General features: G+C 42.0%; 1 protein-coding gene and 1 pseudogene across 1 annotated transcript in view; one reads left to right on the forward strand and one right to left on the reverse strand.

Moving 5' to 3' along the window:
• The window catches only part of BLTP3A (bridge-like lipid transfer protein family member 3A), a 91,609-nt gene extending 76,004 nt beyond the window's left edge, over positions 1-15,605 (forward strand). The window contains exons 15-21 of the mRNA XM_064284845.1: positions 6,853-7,049; positions 10,543-10,694; positions 10,765-10,915; positions 13,922-14,184; positions 14,789-14,897; positions 15,025-15,131; positions 15,480-15,605. Of these exons, the coding sequence (XP_064140915.1) occupies positions 6,853-7,049; positions 10,543-10,694; positions 10,765-10,915; positions 13,922-14,184; positions 14,789-14,897; positions 15,025-15,131; positions 15,480-15,605 (1,105 nt within the window). The remainder of the gene's footprint in view (positions 1-6,852; positions 7,050-10,542; positions 10,695-10,764; positions 10,916-13,921; positions 14,185-14,788; positions 14,898-15,024; positions 15,132-15,479) is intronic.
• LOC104847003 (protein FAM98A-like) lies at positions 7,043-9,827 on the reverse strand (annotated as a pseudogene).
• Positions 15,606-19,588: the final 3,983 nt, after the last annotated feature.

Genomic DNA, 19,588 nt, shown 5'->3' on the forward strand with positions numbered 1-19,588 from the left:
GCTACTCCTCTTCTTTTTTGCTTATTATTTGCTTGATATATTTTTTTCCATCCTATGAGTTTTAGTTTGTTTGTGTTGCTAAGTCTAAGGTGTGTCTCTTGTAGGCAGCATATAGATGGATCGTGTTTCTTTCTCCAGTCCGTGACTCTCTGTCTCTGTATTGGTGCATTTAGTCCATTTATATTCAGCGTAATTATAGATAAATAAGTTTTTAGTGCTGTCATTTTGATGCCTTTTCATGTGGGTTGTTGGCCATTTCATTTTTCCACATACTTTTTTGTGCTGAGACGGTTTTCTTAGTAGATTGTGAGATCCTCATTTTCATAATGTTTAACTTTATGTTAGTTGAGTCGTTACGTTTTTCTTGGCTTTTTTCTTGAGTTATGGAATTGATATTCCTTTTTGTGGTTACCTTGTTATTTACCCCTATTTTTCTAAGTAAAAACCTAACTTGTATCGTTCTATATCGCCTTATATCACTCTCCATCTGGCAGTTCAATGCCTCCTGTATTTAGTCCCTCTTTTTGATTATTGTGATCGTTTATCTATTGATTTCCATGATTCCCTGTTATGTGTATTATTTTGTTTATTTATTTATTTTTCAGAATTAATCTTAATTTGTTTGTTTTTGTGCTTTCCCTATTTGAGTTGCGTTGATATCAGGACGTTCTGTTTTGTGACCTTGTATTGTGCTGGTACCTGATATTATTGGTCATCAGGCCAAACAATCTCCTTTAGCATTTCTTGCAGTCTTGGTTTAGTTTTTGCAAATTCTCTAAACTTGTGTTTATCTGTAAATATCTTAATTTCTCCTTCGTATTTCAGAGAGAGTTTTGCTGGATATATGATCCTTGGTTGGCAGTTTTTCTCCTTTAGTGCTCTGTGTACGTCGTCCCATTCCCTTCTTGCCTGCATGGTTTCTGCTGAGTAGTCTGAACTTAATCTTATTGATTCTCCCTTGAAGGAGACCTTTCTTTTCTCCCTGGCTGCTTTTAAAATTTTCTGTTTGTCTTTGGTTTTGGCAAGTTTGATGATAATATGTCTTGGTGTTTTTCTTTTTGGATCAATCTTAAATGGGGTTCGATGAGCATCTTGGATAGATATCCTTTTGTCTTTCATGATGTCAGGGAATTTTTGTGTCAGGAGTTCTTCAACTATTTTCTCTGTGTTTTCTGTCCCCCCTCCCTGTTCTGGGACTCCAGTCACTCGCAAGTTATCCTTCTTGATAGAGTCCCACATGATTCTTAGGGTTTCTTCATTTTTTTAAATTCTTTTATCTGAGTTTTTTTCAGCTATGTTGGTGTTGATTCCCTGGTCCTCCAGAAGTCCCAGTCTACATTCTAATTGCTCGAGTCTGCTCCTCTGACTTCCTATTGCGTTGTCTAATTCTGTAATTTTATTGTTAATCTTTTGGATTTCTACATGCTGTCTCTCTATGGATTCTTGCAACTTATTAATTTTTCCACTATGTTCTTGAATAATCTTTTTGAGTTCTTCAACAGTTTTATCAGTGTGTTCCTTGGCTTTTTCTGCAGTTAGCCTAGTTTCATTTGTGATGTCTTGAAGCATTCTGTAAATTAGTTTTTTATATTCTGTATCTGATAATTCCAGGATTGTATCTTCATTTGGGAAAGATTTTGATTCTTTTGTTTGGGGGGTTGGAGAAGCTGTCATGGTCTGTTTCTTTATGTGGTTTGATATGGACTGCTGTCTCCGAGCCATCACTGGGAAACTAGTTTTTCCAGGTAATCAGCTAAAAAAAAATGCAGTTAGATCCCTATGTGAATTCTCCCTCTGGCTCAGGGTATTCAGATGTTAATGGAGCCGTCTGGGGAGGGTGGGGGAGGGATCAGAGAGCTAGGAGTGTAGCACCTCAGAATATAGAGCTGATTCCTGCGTTCACGCTCTGCCCGCGCTTGCCAAAATCCCAGCGGGACGGCTCCCCGGCTGGGACGCTGCTCTCCCTGCTCTGAGACCAGTCACTTCCTCCCGGGGACTTCTCCCTCCGGTGCGCCGCACTGCTTGCGCGAACTGGGTGGGCATCGCCCGCACGAACGTCTGGGCCCGCCCCCGGGGTCACTTTAGGGAAATATAGCTGATCCCCACGCTCATGCCACGCCCGCTTCCCGCCAAACTCCCGGCGGGACGGCTCCCCAGCTGGGATGCTGCTCTCCCCGCTCCAAGATCAGTTACTGCCTCCCGGGTGCTTCTCCCACCGGCTGCGCTGCTACGCTGCCCACGCCAACCAGCTAGGCTCCCTCCCGGGATGAGTTCGGGGGGTAGGGCTGGGCCCCTTGTCTGTGCCATCTGCCCCCCTGGGCTCTGCCCCAGATCGGGCTCCGAAGGTCACCTGCCTGGTACCTTGGCTCCTGGTTCTGAAAACGATCGCTGTCTGCCCGTAGTTGTTCGTTCTCCGTCTCTAAGTCTGTGTTTGTTGTTCAGAGTTCGTAGATTGTTATGTATGTGATCGATTCACTTTTTTTTCCGAGTCTTTGTTGCAAGGGGGATCCGCGGTAGCGTCCACCTAGTCCGCCATCTTGGCCCCGCCTCTTCTCTGGTCTTTCTTTTCGAGATAGAATTTTGTTCTATGTTTTTCTCCACCTGTGTCCAGGACCCTCTATCATGATCCTTGTCAGTGTAGTCTGTGGTGGTAGCTGGGCACCATCTAGTTGTACTGGACTCAGTCTGGTGGAAGCTGTGGTAGATGTGGTCCATTAGTCCTTGATAGTAATCTTTCCCTTGTATCTTTAGTTTTTTTCATTCTTCTTTGCTTCCGAAGGGGTGATACCAGTGGACTATCCTAGACGGCTGCTCACAGGCTTTTAAGACCCCGGATGCTACTCACCAAAGTAGAATGTAGAACATTTTTTTATATAAATTATGTTATGCCAATTGAGCTAGATGTTCCCCGAGATGATGGTCCTAAGAAAAATCTTTGCTGGGACACCTTCTGGTTTAGCAAGCATGATTTGAAGATCAGTGGCATTATAGCTTTTGTCTAAGTGAATTGTCTTAAGCGCGTCTAAGCAATGCATATTGGTTGCTAGTACCTGCTAGGCATAAAAAAAAAAAAAAAAAAGACAGCTTAAAAGGAAGAAGAGAGGAAAACTGAAAGGGCTGCATGGTATAATAATCCCAGCCAACATTTATCAAGTGCTTTCCAAGTACCAGGCATTGTTCTGAATATTTACAATATTAACTCAATAAATTCTTATAAAAACCCTCTAAGCCAGGTACTAATATCTCTCCCCATTTTACAGATGGGGAAACTGAGGCTCAGAGAGGTAAAGAACTTGCTCAGGATCACACAGCTTGTGGGTGGTGGGGTGAGGATTAAAAGCCAGAACTCCTAATCACCAAATTGTGCTGCCTTTTCTAGATGGAGAAGAGTAAGGGAGATGGGAAAAGAGGAGAGGTGAAAAATAAAGAAGAAAGGTGTGATAAAAGCTCCTTTTTAAACATTAACAGTGACTTCCTCACTGCTCAGGGTGGTGGCCCTTTCTCAGTCGGTCTTCTCTTGGACTTCTCTGTGGTGCCTGGCATTGCTCATCAGACCTTTCTGAGGATTTGTGACATCACCCTGTTACTTTCACTTCTCTGAGGGAGTCTTCTCTTTTTCCTTGGCTGCTGTCTTCTTCCTTTTATGCTGCAAATGTAGATATTCCCCAGGGCTAGGCTTCCATATTCTGATCACTTTTTGTCATAACTCTTATTTTTTAAATTATAAAAATGATTTATGTTCATTGTATTGACAATGTAGAAAATACAGAGCAGAATAAAGAAAAAAACATAAAAATCACTTGTAACAATATTATCCAGAGATAGCCACTATTTATGTTTGGGTTCCTTCTAATTTTTATACATATGTTTATGTGTCTGTGTGAATGTTTATATGTGTATATACTTATATAGTATACACAAATATCATTTTTACAAAAATAGAATTATATTATTTCTATAGTATTGTATCCTGCTTTTTTCACTTAATGTTTTATTTTGAATATTTTCTCATTCATTAGGTATTTGAATACATGATTTTCAATTGCATGTTGTAGTCTAGCATATGTAGTCTATCATAATTTATTCAGCCAGTCCACAATTTGGTTCATTTAGTCTGTTTGATTTTTCTCAGGTAGAACTAATGCAGTGTTAAATATCCTTATTTTTGTGAGCATTACTCTTTGTGTATATTGTGCATAGCTGAATCTTTCTTTAGAATAAAAACCTAGAAGTGGAATTATTGGGTCAAGGGCTATAAATATTTTTAAGGTTCTTGATACATTTGCCAAACTTCCATAAGGTTTGTTATCAGACTATTACTGTTCTGTCTAGGTTATTTTATCCATCTCCTTATTTCTGCTATAGCCTATATTTCCAGTTGTGATTTCCCTCCCCTCCCCTGATCAAAGACTACAGCCCTCAGTATAGATTACACCTCAGCATAAAGAAAGTAAAAATCCTCACAACTGGACCAATAAGCAACATCATGATAAATGGAGAAAATGTTGAAGTTGTCAAGGTTTTCATTTTATTTGAATCCACAATCAACACCCATGGAAGCAGCAGTCAAGAAATCAAATGATGTATTGCATTGAGCAAATCTGCTGAAAAGCAAAGATGTCACTTTGAGGACTTAAGGTGTGCCTGACTCAAGTCATGGTTTATTCAGTCACCTCATATGCTTGTGAAAGCCAGACTATAAATAAGGAAGACTGAAGAAGAATTGATGCCTTTAAATTATGGTATTGGTGAAGAATATTGAATATGCCGTGGATTGCCAGAAGAATGAACACGACTGCCTTGGAAGAAGTACAGCCAGAATGCTCCTTGGAAGTGAGAATGGCAAGACATATTATCAGGAAGAACCAGTCCTTGGAGGAGGACATCATGTGTGGTAAAGCAGAGGGTCAGCAAAAAAGAGGAAGACCCTCAACGAGATGGACTGACACGGTGGCGGCAACAATGGGCTCAGACATAGCAACAATTGTGAGGATGGCGCAGGACTGGGCAGCATTTCCTTCTGTTGTACATGGGGTTGCTATGAATTGGAACTGACTTGATGGCACCTAACAACAACAATCCCTGGTCTTCATTTAAAACTATTTAGTGGACATTAGCTCCATGTGGATCTCCCAGGGGTACCTCAAACCTCACATATATGAGAGTAAATTCTCTACCCCTTCCTAGACCTGCCTTTCTTCTTTTGGTAACACCATTCTCTTGCTCAACCAGGCTCAACGTTTTAGCTTTTTGTTTCTTCCAGTTATTTGTTAGGTTCTGGGCATTTTTTTTTTTGGCATAATTCCTGCAGCAGTGGTTCTCTGAGTGTGCATCAGAATTGCCCAGAGGGCTTGTTAAAACAGATTGCTGGGCCCCACTCCCAGAGTTCCTCATTCAGTAAGTCTAGATAACCCATTGCTGTCCAGACTCATAGTGGCCCTGTGGGTCTGATGGGTCCCAAGAATTTGCATTTCTAACAGTCCTCTCTTGATGCTGCTGCTCTGACCAGGACCATACTTTGAGAGCCCTGCTCTAGGGATCTCTCACATCAGTGTTTCCTGTCAGTCCCCACAGACAGGACTATTTTAGTAAACCATTAATTGATTTCCTCACTGGAAGTCTTCTCCTCTCTAGATTATTTCAAAATGCTAGGTCAAATGTCCTGAAACGTATGTATGATCTTGTTATTTCCCAACTCTAAAACCTTTAGGCTTTTTCCTTATACCCCCTGAATTTTGTTTGAACTCCTTAGGGTGGCATAGTCAATTATTATGCTATATCCATATGGCACTTTACAGTTTTCAAAGTATTTTCATGTATGTAAACTTTTGTTCAGGGCTGTCTGTAAAATATGGCTGTAACCCATGTAGGAATGTGAAAAAAGCATTAGTGGGACGTTAAGAGACGAGTTTTTGTTAATCCCTCTTTAACTGCAGGCTTGGATTAGTTTCTTTATCTGTAAAATGTGAGTAAAATGGGACTAAACATTCTTTAAAGGTTTTTTTCCCCCACTGTGTTATACCTGTTGGCATAACTTTATCTTCCATTACTCTCCCTAATGAAACCTGCACTCCACCTAGGCTGAGCTACTTACTAGTCTCCAAAAATAGTTTTTGTTTTCTGGCATCCATGCATTTGCTTACGCTGTTTGTTCTCTACGGAATGCCCTCTTCCTTATCTCTTACTTTCACAGTCCTTCAAGTGCCATCTCTTTCCACAAAGCCATCCCTTTCTCCTCATCCTTTCTCCTCTCTGATATACCCAGCCTTTGGCCTGTGACCCCATGTGTCTCTTATGGCATATGTGACATACTATCATGTGGTATTGTTATTTATGTACGTCTACTTTTTCCTGAGAGGTTATGAATTCTTTAAGGATAAGTGCTGTCTTAGTCATCATTTTATCCACTCCCCCATCTTTGCCCTGTGCATAGTATGGTGCCTGTGTACAGAAGTTATTCAGTATATATTTGTGAAATGAATGGGGGTGGCGGCTTCAGGTGCCACCCATGAGCTCTGGGGATGTAGTTAGCTGGTGTCTTCTCTGTATGGAATGATCTTGAATAACCTTGACATTTAATGTTGACATGAGAGAGCTGCTTATGCAATTTAAGATGCTGGAATAAAAGGATTCAGAAAAGCCAATGGTTGAAAAATGGCATGATCCCTTTATAGTTATGTGTTAAAAAAAAAAAAAATTTGTGTTAGGTGAAAAAAAAAAAAAACTTTTTCTTTTTTTTTTTAGGTGAGGTCAGTGCTTATGTTCACATGAACTGTCTGGGTGGGTGTTGCAAGGAGGTGGGGACAAATATGTCTCCTAAGCAAGTGGTTTTTGTTTTATTTTTTAAAACAGGGAGCCCATGGCCAAGACAGATGAGGGGGTGACAGCACCAGTAAGCGGAGGTGCCGCCCGACTCCGCTTTTTCTCCATGAAGAGGACAGTGTCTCAGCAGTCATTTGATGGTGTCTCATTGGATAGCAGTGGCCCTGAAGACCAGATTTCAGTGGACAGCGATGGCAGTGATGGCTTTGTGATGCTCGTGGAGGCTGGTAAGTGGAAGCAGAGCCAGGCAGAATTGCAGAAGTCCAAAAAGGGCTGTCTTGCTACCTGTATTCAGATCAGCAGGATTCAAAAGGAGCTGCAACTTGATAAAACGTGTTTTCTTAAACCATGCCCTCCTCAAAAAAGATTTTTTTTTTAATGGATTTGTGGCTCTGGCTTTCTCCCACATCTACTAGATTATTGGTTAGTACATGACCTTTATCACAAAAAGAGGCTTAGACTAAAGGAGAGAGCATGATTCTTACAGCTGTGGAGCCACAGCAGCAGGATTAGCTTTGTGCCTGGTGTCATTGGTCAGTGTTTGTTGTCTTTTTTTGTTTTGAATGTACAGATACTTTATTGCTCACCTTTCACACGAAACACACCTCTTTCAATGTTTATGACAGCATTTATGTGTACAAAAACCCAGCAAGAAGCATCATGGAGATTTCAGTAAAGGAGAATATAATACATCAGCTCAGCCAAACTTTTCTTTTCTGCAGCAATAATAAAGGGCCTCCTGCATGAAGCAAAAGTATGTCTTCTTACTTGGTAGGTAGTGCATTTCTCCCATTGCAGAAAGAGTCTCCTGCCCAAAGCAAACTAACTTGTATTTACTGGGCCAGTGGTATTAACTCATGCATAAAACAAAATTTAGTTTCTGTTTCTTCTAGCAGATTTCAAGTAAAATAAAGGTCGAAGGAGGAACTTGTTTTGGGAGGATGTAGTTCAGATTGAATTGCTATACCTAACTGGATGCCTACAAGTACTATAGGTTCACAACATGGTTTGCTTGTATAATCTTTATGGATTTTGGCCATGTTCAGGGTTTTCGGAGTTGAGCATATGGTACAGTATTCCATCAACAGGATAAGGCTACTGAGTGCCATCTGCAGAACAGCTCGTTTAACAGCAGCAGACCTAAAAGTTCAATCACGAAGCAGATGTGGCATAACTCAGAATAAAAAAGCCAGCCAGGGGCAAAACCGTGCTTGGAGAATAGATATTAGAATACTTTTAGCAAAACACGTATCAGTGGATTGCTAATATGAGGAAGGTTTCCAAGTTGTAAATCTAAAAAAATCTAGGAGAATCCTCATTTTCAAAACTGCATATTGAAACTGACTGTGGAATTGGTCTACTGGTCAAAGATTAAAGGCAACTTTTATTACCTTTTAAAAAAATTCTTTATATAAAGGAGAGATGCTGTATGTGTTTTTCAAGTAAACAGCATTATGTAAATCCATTAAAAAAAACCCAGCAGAACTGAATGATGACCTGCAAATGCTTATGCCAAGCAGGAATCTGCTGGCCACCTGTGACGTTACATTAATTCAGAATAGATTCTGGATTCAGAGTTTGGAAACTAAGTTTCTATTATTTGAGCTCTAGCAAAATGTTAAGGTTCTACAGCCTCAACTAGTATAATGTCTTCCCTGTCCAAATCCAGAATGATTATACTGGTAACCTCCGTGCTGGAAGTGGTGATAACTCTGGCTCCTCCTTCCTCCCCAGCCTTCTCTCAGCCTCCACAACCACCTCTCCCTCTACGACCAGTGCCCTTATCACCACAGTGCCCACCATCTTGGTATCTGTTGTCCTGCTGGTCTCTACCACCCTGGTATCTACTTCCTGCATACAAAGTTGTTTGGAAACCACCATAATCACCGCCTTGATAGCCACGACTGTGGCCACCGTGATAACCACCATGCTGGAAACCCAAATCCCAGTTACCACAATCTTGGTAGCCACCTCCTCCTTCACTCCCTCCATCTGTCCAGCTTCCTTGACACTTAGTTCCTCTTCCTCCCCCTTGACGACTGTGGTCATAGCCACCATGTCTACCTCTCCCTCCTCCTTGTTCATGACTGCCTTATCATCCATACAGGAATGTTCATAACTACCTCTCCCTCCTTGGCCTCCTGCTAACTGCTGAGGCCATCTTGCCATGGTGGCATCTCTGGGGGTAGAGGTTCAATTTCATTGGGTTTACCACTTCTGTCAGGCACCTTGCCCATCAATGACTAGCACAGGCAGTCTTTTCTCTAATGGAGCCACTGCTTGTCCTTAAAATCTTTGACAAGTCTTGTCTTGTGGCCAAAAGATGGGCAACAGAAGTAGTACTTTTAGGAGATAAGACTGAGCGTTTTGGCTGGTAAAACTTTGCTTATTTTTCTATCTGACTCTTAGCTCTGTCAGATCAGCCAAAGGACTGCACAGTGACAGCTAAATTTTTATTAGCAGCTTTCTCCAAACTTCATATTCATTGGCTATGGCTTGGTTAGTGGGTTCAATCTTTTCCCAGTGGGCTGGTCCCATTGGCTTCTTCAGTAAAGGCTTTCCCATGTGATTAGGTGAAACTTTTGCTAATGTCTCCTTTAATTTTTTTTCAATCCCTAATATTGGCTGGAGGTTTGGTCATTCCTAGAGCAATACATAGGCCTTTCAACTCTTGAAAGACCTCACTGCCGCCTCCTTCTTGAGCTTTTTTCGGAGGAGCATTCACACAGAGCATTCTGGTAGCTGCTAGTTCTAAAATGAGGTATGCTCAGGACGGAATTCTTCAGCTTCACTCGGGCTGTTAGTTGCTTGCACATTTTTGTCTAGTTTACAGAGCACTCTTAATTCAGACACCAGCCAGCCACAGAGTTTGGTAAATTCCAGGGAACTGGCTCCACCAGAGACTGCCTGAGACAACATGCCATCATCTAACAATGGACCCTTGTAACCTAGATCTTCCAGTGACTCCAAGATGTCAGTCTCTGTGAGGTCACATTCCATGCTACACTGCTATTCACATTTCTGAGTCATCAAGTTCCCCTCTTCCTGGCAACCTGTTGTCTGTTTTTATGCCTACCTGTGTATTTTATTGTTGGAAAATAACTAGCAACTTTTTTTGGCTGATAAAATGAATAACATTTAGGAGTTAAATCAGTCACCTCTGGAAGTTACCCTTGTTCTTTCAGCTTATTCAAATAGAAACTTATTAAATGGTCCTTTAAGAGTGTCAAAATGAAAAGATCATAAGAGAATGCACTATTTTTTTTAAGTCAGATGGTGGTTCCCATTTTGTTTTTGCCATTATATAACCTCTCGTGGGAAATTTCAGATATGTGCAGAAGTTCACAGCATCAACTAATGAATCATTATATACCCATCACTTAGCTTCAACTAAGAACCCACAGCCATTCTTGTTTCATACACACTTCTGCTCGGTTTCCTTCCTCCCATCTACTTTGAAGCAAATTCCAAACATAATATAATTTTATCCATAAATATTTTCATTTTGCATCTCTAAAAGGTATAGACTTTTTCCAAGTATGAACACATACCATTATCACACTTTAAAAAATTAACAGTAATTTAAAAAATTTATCAAATATCCAGTTAGTCTTCAAATTTCCAGTTGTCTCATAAATGGCATAAATGTTTTGTTTTTACAATTGATTGTTGAACAGGATTTTTTGACTTTTGAACACTTTTGTCCCCTTTCTCATGCAGAGTCTGGTCCAGAATCTCTCCTTCCAGGATCTCCTCAGAATGTCTTGGATGATGCTGGCGTTCGAGGGAGCCCTATTGTGGATAATTATGGCCAGGGGTCACCAGAGGCGAAGAGTTCAGTCTCACCCAGTGGAGACCTCAGTCTCCACCCGGTAAGCTGCTCTGCTCTTCTCTGCAGAGGGTAGGCTTGGGACTCAGAACTAAGAGAGTCTCCTTTTACAGGTCTCAGTTCTAGTCCTGAAGGTGAATGAGGTGTCTTTTGGGATTGAGGTACGTGGCGAGGATGTGACAGTGGCCCTGCAAGCAGAGGAACTGGCCTTTCAGCAGCTGGGTACCATGGGACTCTGGCAGTTCCTGCAGGGACAGTGCCCAGGTGAGGATGGCAGCATTCCAGGAGAGCTGGTGGGATTTGTCTGGGTGCAGCCATAGCTTAACTTCTGCCTGTCACTGTTCTAAGGACAGCTGCCAGAGTGCCAAGCCTTTGGCCCTTTTCTCCAGCAGCCATTATGGAAAGAACTCCAGTGAAGCCTCCTTTCCACACGGAGCTCTCCAGAGCTCTTTCTGGGGCCCTGCTTTCACTTGGCTGTTCTCCACCTTCACTTCCCTGGCACTCCTTCACTTTTACAGGACAGTATCCACTTTTTCGTTTGTGTGGCCGCTAACATAAAACTGTATCTGATCAGGGAACTCCTGTTACTCAGAATCAGTCCTTTGATGTAAATGATCATTTATACTTTAAAAGATGATCAGGAAAAATCTGGACTCATGTTAAATGATTTGTTCAAAATTATTTATTAAAATATCAAGTAGATACTAAATGATACTTATAAAATATATGTAAGGTACAAAAATAGCAATACATTGAGCCCATGTAGTTACCACCTAGCTTAATAAATAGAACAGTGCCTTTACCTTTGGAGTCCCTGGGAGGCCCTCTCCTGATCTTTCTCTGTCCCTTACCCATCAGAGGTAATCACTAGCCTGGATTCTGTGTGTATTATTCCCTTGCTTTACAATTTTTCTACATGTGTTTGTATCAATGTACCATTTAGCTTTGGAGGTTTTAAAATTATTATTCTTTTTTAATGTGGTAAATATATCTGTGTAACAGAACATTAGCCATTTCAACGGTCTTCACATGTACAGTTTAGTGATATTATGTTCATCATGTTGTTCAACTATCACTCTTATCTGTTCCCAATTTTTTCCATCATCCTTAATATAAGCTCAGTGTCCCCTAAATATTGAGGCCTCCTTTTCTCCTCCCTTCCACCTGCACCTTGAGTTTATCTTAACAGAATCATAGTTTATATTCTTTTGTGGCTTGCTTCATTCACTTAACATGACATTCTTGAAATTCTTCTGTTATTGAGTTAGCTATACTGCACATTTTCACTACTATATAATATTCTGTTGTATAAGTAATACCCTTTTTTACTTTTTTAAAAAATGGCTTTAGTGGTGTATCATTTACATAGTATAAAACTCATTTTAAATGTTGTTGTTGTTGTTGTATGCTGTCGATTCTGACTCATGTGCCCCTATATGACAGTAGAACTGCCCCATAGGGTTTCCTAGGCTGCCATCTTTATGGCAGCAGATCACCAGGTCTTTCTCCTTTGGAGTGGCTGGGTAGATTCAAATCTCCGACCTTTGTTAGCAGCCAAGCGCTTAACCATTCCATCACCAGGGCCTTCATTTTAAGTATACAGTTTGATAAATTTTCAGTAAATTTACAGAGCTGTGAAACATCAGGGAGCCCTGGTGGAGCACTGGTTAAATGCTTGGCTGCCAACCAAAAGGTTGCCAGTTTCAACCCAACAGCTGTTCTGCTGCAGAAAGATGTGGCAGTCTGTTCCTGTAAAGATTATAGCTTTGGGAACTCCGGGGGGCAGTTATACTCACCACAATCCAATTTTGGAACGTTTCATCACTCTAAAAAGGTCGCTTGTGCTCATTACCAGTGTTTACCTTTTCAGTCTTTTCTGAACAGGCATTTGAGTTGTTTCTTTTTCTTTTTTCTGCTATTTCAAATAGCATTGCCATAAACAACCTTGTTCATGTCTCCTGATACACATGTTCAAGAGTTTCTCCAGGGTTATACTCCTGAGGATATAATTTCTAGATCATTAGGACAGGTACAGCTTCAACTTTACCAGATAATACCAAATTGTTTTCCAAAGTGGTTGTACCAATTCATAGTCTCATAAGCATATACGCTATTCCATATCCTTGGCTATACCTGGGATTGTTCTTTATGGAGTTTTGGAGAGGTTGGTATAGATCCTACTTGGCTCTATCAGGGAGAGATGAGAAGACAAAGACTTTGATAAAGGAAGAAACATACACATTTAGCCGAGTTGAAGGTCCTATATATATATAAATTCTTATTGTGCTTTAAGTGAAAGTTTACAAATCATCAGTCTCTCATAAAAAAATTTATATACACCTTGCTATATACTCATAGTTGCTCTCCCCTGAATGAGAGCACACTCCTTCCCTCCACTCTCTTTTCATGTCCATTTGGCCAGCTTCTCACCCGCTCTGTCTTCTCATCTCCTCTCCAGACAGGAGCTGCCCACAGTCTCATGTGTCTACTTGATCCAAGAAGCTCACTCTTCATCAGTATCATTTTCTATCCCATAGCCCAGTCCAATCCCTGTCTGAAAAATTGGCTTCAGGAATGGTTCCTGTCTTGGGCTAACAGAAGGTCTGGGGAACATGACCTCTGGGGTCCCTCCAGTCTCAGTCAGACCATTAAGCCTGGTCTTTTTACGAGAATTTGAGGTCTGCATCCTACTGCTCTCCTGCTCCCTCAGGGGTTCTCTGTTTCGTTCCCTGTCAGGGCAGTCGTCGGTTGTAGCCAGGCACCACCTAGTTCTTCTGGTCTCAAGCTGATGTCTCTGGTTTATATGGCCCTTTCTGTCTCCTGGGCCCATAACTGCCTTGTATCTTTGGTGTTCTTCATTCATCTTTGCTCCAGGTGGGTTGAGACCAATCGATGCATCTTAGATGGCTGCCTGCTAGCATTTAAGTGAAGGTCCTATATTTTAAGAGCTTTCCCTTGGCGATTAGCCCAGCACCTCATTCATAGCAAGGCCAGCTTTTTATTACCCCTTAATCTCCCTTCTACCTTGAGTGGCATTACACTAATGTGGCTAAGTCCATTGACTTTGCTTGGGTTCAAATCTTAGCCTTGCTATTTTCTAGTTGTATAAATATGGGCAAGTTATTCTCTGTGCCTTAGTTCTTACATCTATAAGATGGGGATAACGATAATACTTTTGGCATAGAATTGTTATGAATAGTAAGTATATGTAAAGTGCTTAGAACAGTCCCTGGCTGTTAACATCTTTTCCTTCTGTCTTTCCTCTCAAAGGAACAAGTTTTCAGGAATCCTCAACTTCGAAGACTGGCCACATCAGGCCAGCTGTGGGCCTTCGCTTTGAGGTGGGGCCTGGTGCAGCTGTTCATTCCCCCCTGGCCATACAGAATGGCTTCCTGCACTTGTTGTTTCATGGCTGTGACTTAGAGCTGCTCACGTCGGTGCTCAATGGGCTGGGGCCCTTCTTGGAGGATGAGGAGATTCCAGTGGTGGTCCCCATGCAGATTGAGCTCCTGAACTCCAGGATTACCCTAAAGGTGAGAAGAACCTTGCTTTTTTCCTCTGGACTTTATTGAGGAGGAAATTCTGGCAGTGACAGCTGTCAACTTCATCCCTTGCCACCATAAAATATGGTCAGAATCAAGTGAGAAAATGCACACCAGCATTCTTCGTCAGTGTTCTAAACCTGTTGCCGTAGAGTCGATCCCAACTCATAGCAACCTTATAGAACAGAGTAGAACTGCCCCATAGGGCTTCCAAGGAGAGGCTGGTGGATTTGAACTGCTGACCACTTGATTAGCAGCTGAGCCCCTAACCACTGCACCACTAGGGCTTCATCAGTGTTTTAGTACTATATAAATGGGTGTTGCTGTCAGAAAGCCCTGAGTTCAAGTGAGGAGACCATGTTACCCTAGCCCTGTCTTTGGCTTGGAGCATGACAATGTACAAGCCATTAGGTTATCTGAGCCTCAGTTTCACTCTAGAATGGGACTCAGTTGTAACTTTCATACTTTGCAAGAAGCTATGGAGAAATAACAACATAAAAGTGCTTCAAGCTGAATGGGTAGCAGGATGGGTTGTGTTATCTAAGTTGCCCGGAGCTGGCTGGGCGCATCATACGGTTTCCTTCTCTTCCTGCAGGATGATATCCCCCCCATCTATCCAACATCCCCAGGCCCTATCCCCATCACTGTAGCCATGGAGCACGTTGTGCTGAAGCGGAGTGATGATGGTGTGTTCCACCTAGGCGGTGAGTCAGGCTTGTAAGCCTCATTGCTTCTCTGCGTTTTTTTCTCTTGTGAGGGAATAACTGACAGCTCAGAACTACCTGGGTATTGGCAGCAGTGTGACACCTAGAACATTTACCTTTCTTCTAGCTGCCGCTCAGGACAGACCATCAACAGAAGTACTTAAAAGTGAGAAGAGGCAGCCCCCAAAAGAACAGGTGTTTCTGGTGCCCACAGGGGAGGCTTTTGGACAGCAGGTGAGGACAAAACTCAAGAGTACCTTTTCCATAAGTGCTTAGGGGCTATAATCTTGGAAGCTGGTAAAACCCCAGGGGCTGAAAATGTTGCTGTGCTGTTTCTGGGTGGTTTGGGCTCCTGTCACCTGGCAGCAGCTTCTAGAAATGATGAATAGAGGCCGCAAGTCAAGAGCTAGAGTTGAGTGGTTGCTGATCACATATTCCACCTGTTGGGTTCTCTGGGTCATTGACCTAACTCGTAGATTTTTCTGTTTGGATTCTTCCTTCCTGTCTCCCTTACTGGCTGTTGTTGCAACATGGTGTTACCCTATTCTGCTCATTAACTGTGAACTACTTATTGTTCCTCAGGTGAAAGAACTGCCTACCCTACAAAAGGAACTTAAAGAAACCAAACAAGCATTGGCTAATGCCAACCAGGATAAAGAAAAACTTCTTCAGGAGATTAGGAAGTATAACCCCCTCTTTGAGCTCTGACAGCAGCGGCTCAGCCGTTTGTGCCAAGGAGAGAGATCACCAGCAATAGCACCACCTAGGACAGAAGGCTCCGTTCAGTGTGGAATAAGTCTGCCTAAGGATGCTGGAGAGGCTGTGGGGTGCCAGACTCACTCCTTGGGGGTGTACTTTCTACTAGCTATTCTAACACAGATGGAGGACAGGGCAAAGCGTGACCACGTCCCAGGAAACTGGGGGCAGCTTTGGCGTGACTCAGATGTCATCTCTCACACATATAAAGCCTTCTGCACACTAGGTGGAATCTTGCGGGCACTGTAGGGCCATTTCACCTCCTGATTTCAAGGCAGAGACATTTGCTTCTTCCACAACCTGTGTGATCAAGGAAAAGTACCCACCTCCTCAGTCACCAACAGAGCCACCAAAGATTATATGTAGCAGAGCTTCTTGTAGTGGACCTGAATAGGCCTTGGCCTGAGCTTTGGTCACGGTAGTAGAGTAAGAAATAGTCTAGCAAGGTGGGGGCCAGGAGAGGGACAAGAATAAGGGGGATATATACTCTGCTTTTTTTGGGAAAGGAAACCAAGCTCATTATCATCTTGGCTGATATTACTATCAGATTTGTCAAGGTTAAGCTTTCTTTCTGTTACACTTTCATCATTGTGATGCTGGAGTAGAAAGCATCATTTAGAGGGCGCAATGCTAGTACCATCTTCTCCCTCTATAACAATATATTTGAAATTTAAATCAAGAAAAATGTACTCACTCAGAGCTAGGCTAAATTGAAGGCATGATGTGGTAGGGATCAGTAGGGGGCTTGATTCTGAGCCTCTCAGTCCACCGAAGTCTCACCCCTCCTTCATAGCCATGTCTCAGAGGTTATCTCCTCTGTCTCCCCGGGGTCCCTGGCACATCTGCTTTCCCAATACTGTGACTTTCTACCAGCCCTCTCCTCAGCACTTGGTAGTTTGGGGACTGAAAATGTGTTTTAAACATTAATTAACATAAACATCTCAATCTGTTGCCTCTCAAACCACGCCCCCCCATCACCGTGGCTTTTCTTAATTACGTAATTTTGACTTCAGTATAAAAAACAAAACAACCCTTCAGCCTAGTTAGGTTTTGCTCCAGCCCTATAAAAGAGCTGCTTCCCTCCGCTTTCTTTCCTATCTAATGCTTCCCCAGCACTACCTTTATCCTTACTGCTCTGTGATACACTTCAAGCTGTGTCGATTGGACAGAAGTTCATCAGCTGACTCACCTTGACTTGGTGAGATGGTAAAATAGTGAGTTAGTGGTGTCACTAAAATCTTAATCATACATGACGTACTGAAGGAAAACTAAAACGGTTCTTTTGTGGGAAATCATACCTAATTTATATACTCTATTTTTTTAGGATAAAAAGAAACATGAATTCAAGAAGAAACCAGATTTAATTTATTCAGACTTTTAAAGAACCTTTCTCAAGGTTCTTTACTGAGACTGTTTTTAAAACATGAGTTGTTATATGATGGTGGGATTAATTTGTCATGCTTAGAAAACAATTTAGAGGTTTACGAATAAAGGAACATCTTTATGGAAAGAATGCTATAGAAGTTTCCTAAAGGTTGATGTTTGTTCAACCTTATTTAAGACTTTTATAAATGACTTGAAAGCAGGACTTTATAATAAAATCAAATGTCACTACTTTGAGGCAGTGAAAGGTCAAACCAGAAGAGATTTAAAAAACAAAACAAGCCCTACTCCATCTGCCCCCCCCGCCAAAAAAAAAAAAAAAAACTGCAGGAGGGTCACAGAACTCTCAGAAAAGTGATGGATGAGGTTCAGGGTAGGCAAGTATAAGGTAACGTATTTATGGAAGAATCATCAAGTGCTAAGGTAACGAGCTCTGTTAAAACTCAGGAAAGCTAGGCATTGCTGGAGAGGGAGCAGGGGTCAATGTGCTGCTGTGGCCCAAAGCCCCACTGCTCTCTAGGCATCATCAGGAGGGGCTCCTGGAGACAATGCTGAAAACACCACCTCAGACAAAACCCTGGTTATGTCATCATCTAGTTGTCTGTACATTTCTAATGATCTTACTTATAAAACACGGTGGAAACAGGAAGGTTTAAGAGCAAATATTATCAGGGGTGGAGGTATTTCCACACGAGGAGACATCTTTTAAAATGGGGACTCCATTCTGGAAAGATGAAAGCTGAGGGAGTGTTGGATCAAATATCCAGGTAAGAGCAAAGACATGTCCACCAGGTCCTGAAATGCTAGCTCTAGGGTTGTACCTTGAGCCTTAGGTAAAAGAAAGCACTTCTCATAGCAAATCAGAAACTTAAAAAGCTTTTTGTCCAAGAAGTGGTGCCAGCAGAAACTATACATTGGCACAGAAGGTTTAAGAAGAATCCCTGTACAGTAGCCTCCCAAGAGGGACTGTAGAAAATTAGAGCTATTTGGTGTTAACACAACTGAGAGGGTAACTGCATACCTCCACAAACTCCCCCTTAGTGCTTCTTCAAAGGCAAAATACTAAACTGAATGGATCCAGTAGACAGGAAATAGAATTATTCAACTTAAGGTTCACCTGAATTGGTTTAAAATCACATTTTGAGTCTCTTCCCTTGCCCTCCCACCATTATCCCTCTGGCATCCCTCCATGCAAAGAAAATGTCTGACAGGTATGTATGGTGTACCCTTACCTTAAGCTTGTGCTTGGTAGGAGGCAGGGTAAACAAATCCAGCAAGCAGTAAGGCTAACCCTTTAATGGCCAGAGCTCAGTCAGATTTCTGGGCCCTCCGAAGGAGTCGGGAGCTCTTGTTCATGTGACAACTGGAATCTTACACTATGACTTCCCTTAATTGGCAGCTTTGGCCATCGTGTCTTGAAATCTTCCCTCAGGAAATGTGCCGGGGGTCATTATCGCATGGGATTTTGGTAAAAATCATCTTGTATAACTTCATATTCCTGTTGATTGGGGAAAGACTTTTTCATAACGAGGAAACGTGAACTGGTTGGTAGTCCTCAGGGTAAATGTAAAAATAATGGAAGGAAAAAATAAGCATCAGCCCCTTTGGACTGCTTGGATTTCCATCTCAGCTGCAAGACTGAACAGGAAATAATACCTCAAGCAAATGTCTGAAGTGATAGCACCACTGTCCCTCAAAGACTTCAGCCACTGCACCTTACCATTTCAGCTGTGAAGTATTTACGACTATGTATTATCTGTGATTGTCCAGATTTCCTGTTTACATGGATGTACTGGGGATATGTGTTTTAGTGCATATGGACTAGAGAGCAAATCCTCTCTTTAGCTGGGCTGTAGGGATGGTTATCCATCTTACTGAGTTCTCTTTCCAACTCACTGGAATAATTAACCTAGTTTCTCTGACTTAAGACAAAAGGTGTACGTTCTGTTCATGTGATGGCTGCCTTTTACTCTGCATGCTGTCTGACTCAGTTTGCCATATGGCCCAATCCTTAAGTCTCCTTTCTCATGGTCTTGAAAAAATGGTTCCTGTGTATGGAATATACTAGGGATAAATACCACCACCCCGCCCCCCGCCCCCCAACACCATAACAAGTGCTTCCATTTAACTTATTTCCATTAGTTTCCCTTCAGGCTAGTTCTGGGGGTAGTGGAAAGAAGGTAGTTTGAAATATTGCCATAGTGATGATGGGAACTTTCCATTCCACATCTTCATACTGAGGTGTTTTGTTTTTCTTATTTAATACTTGCTTAAACTTCTAAAATCAGTTCTAGTAAAATCACAAAGCTATGGAAACAACTGAACCTTTGGTCCACAAACTAGTAGGATGACGTCTGGTTATTGGAGAACTGCAAAAGCTGTGTTGTTGCTTTGTGATTTAGCACAGTCATTATTATCTGAGAAAGTCTGTTGTGATGCACCATCCTTTCAGGGACTAGGGTCTTCACCAGTTGCTACCCCCACCTTTTGCTAAAATAGGATTCATCCCACTCACCTCTGGGTAGATCTGGATAGTAGCTAGTGTTGCATGG

The sequence above is a fragment of the Loxodonta africana genome, chromosome 1 (genome assembly GCF_030014295.1).
Source record: "Loxodonta africana isolate mLoxAfr1 chromosome 1, mLoxAfr1.hap2, whole genome shotgun sequence".
Lineage (NCBI taxonomy): Eukaryota > Metazoa > Chordata > Mammalia > Proboscidea > Elephantidae > Loxodonta > Loxodonta africana.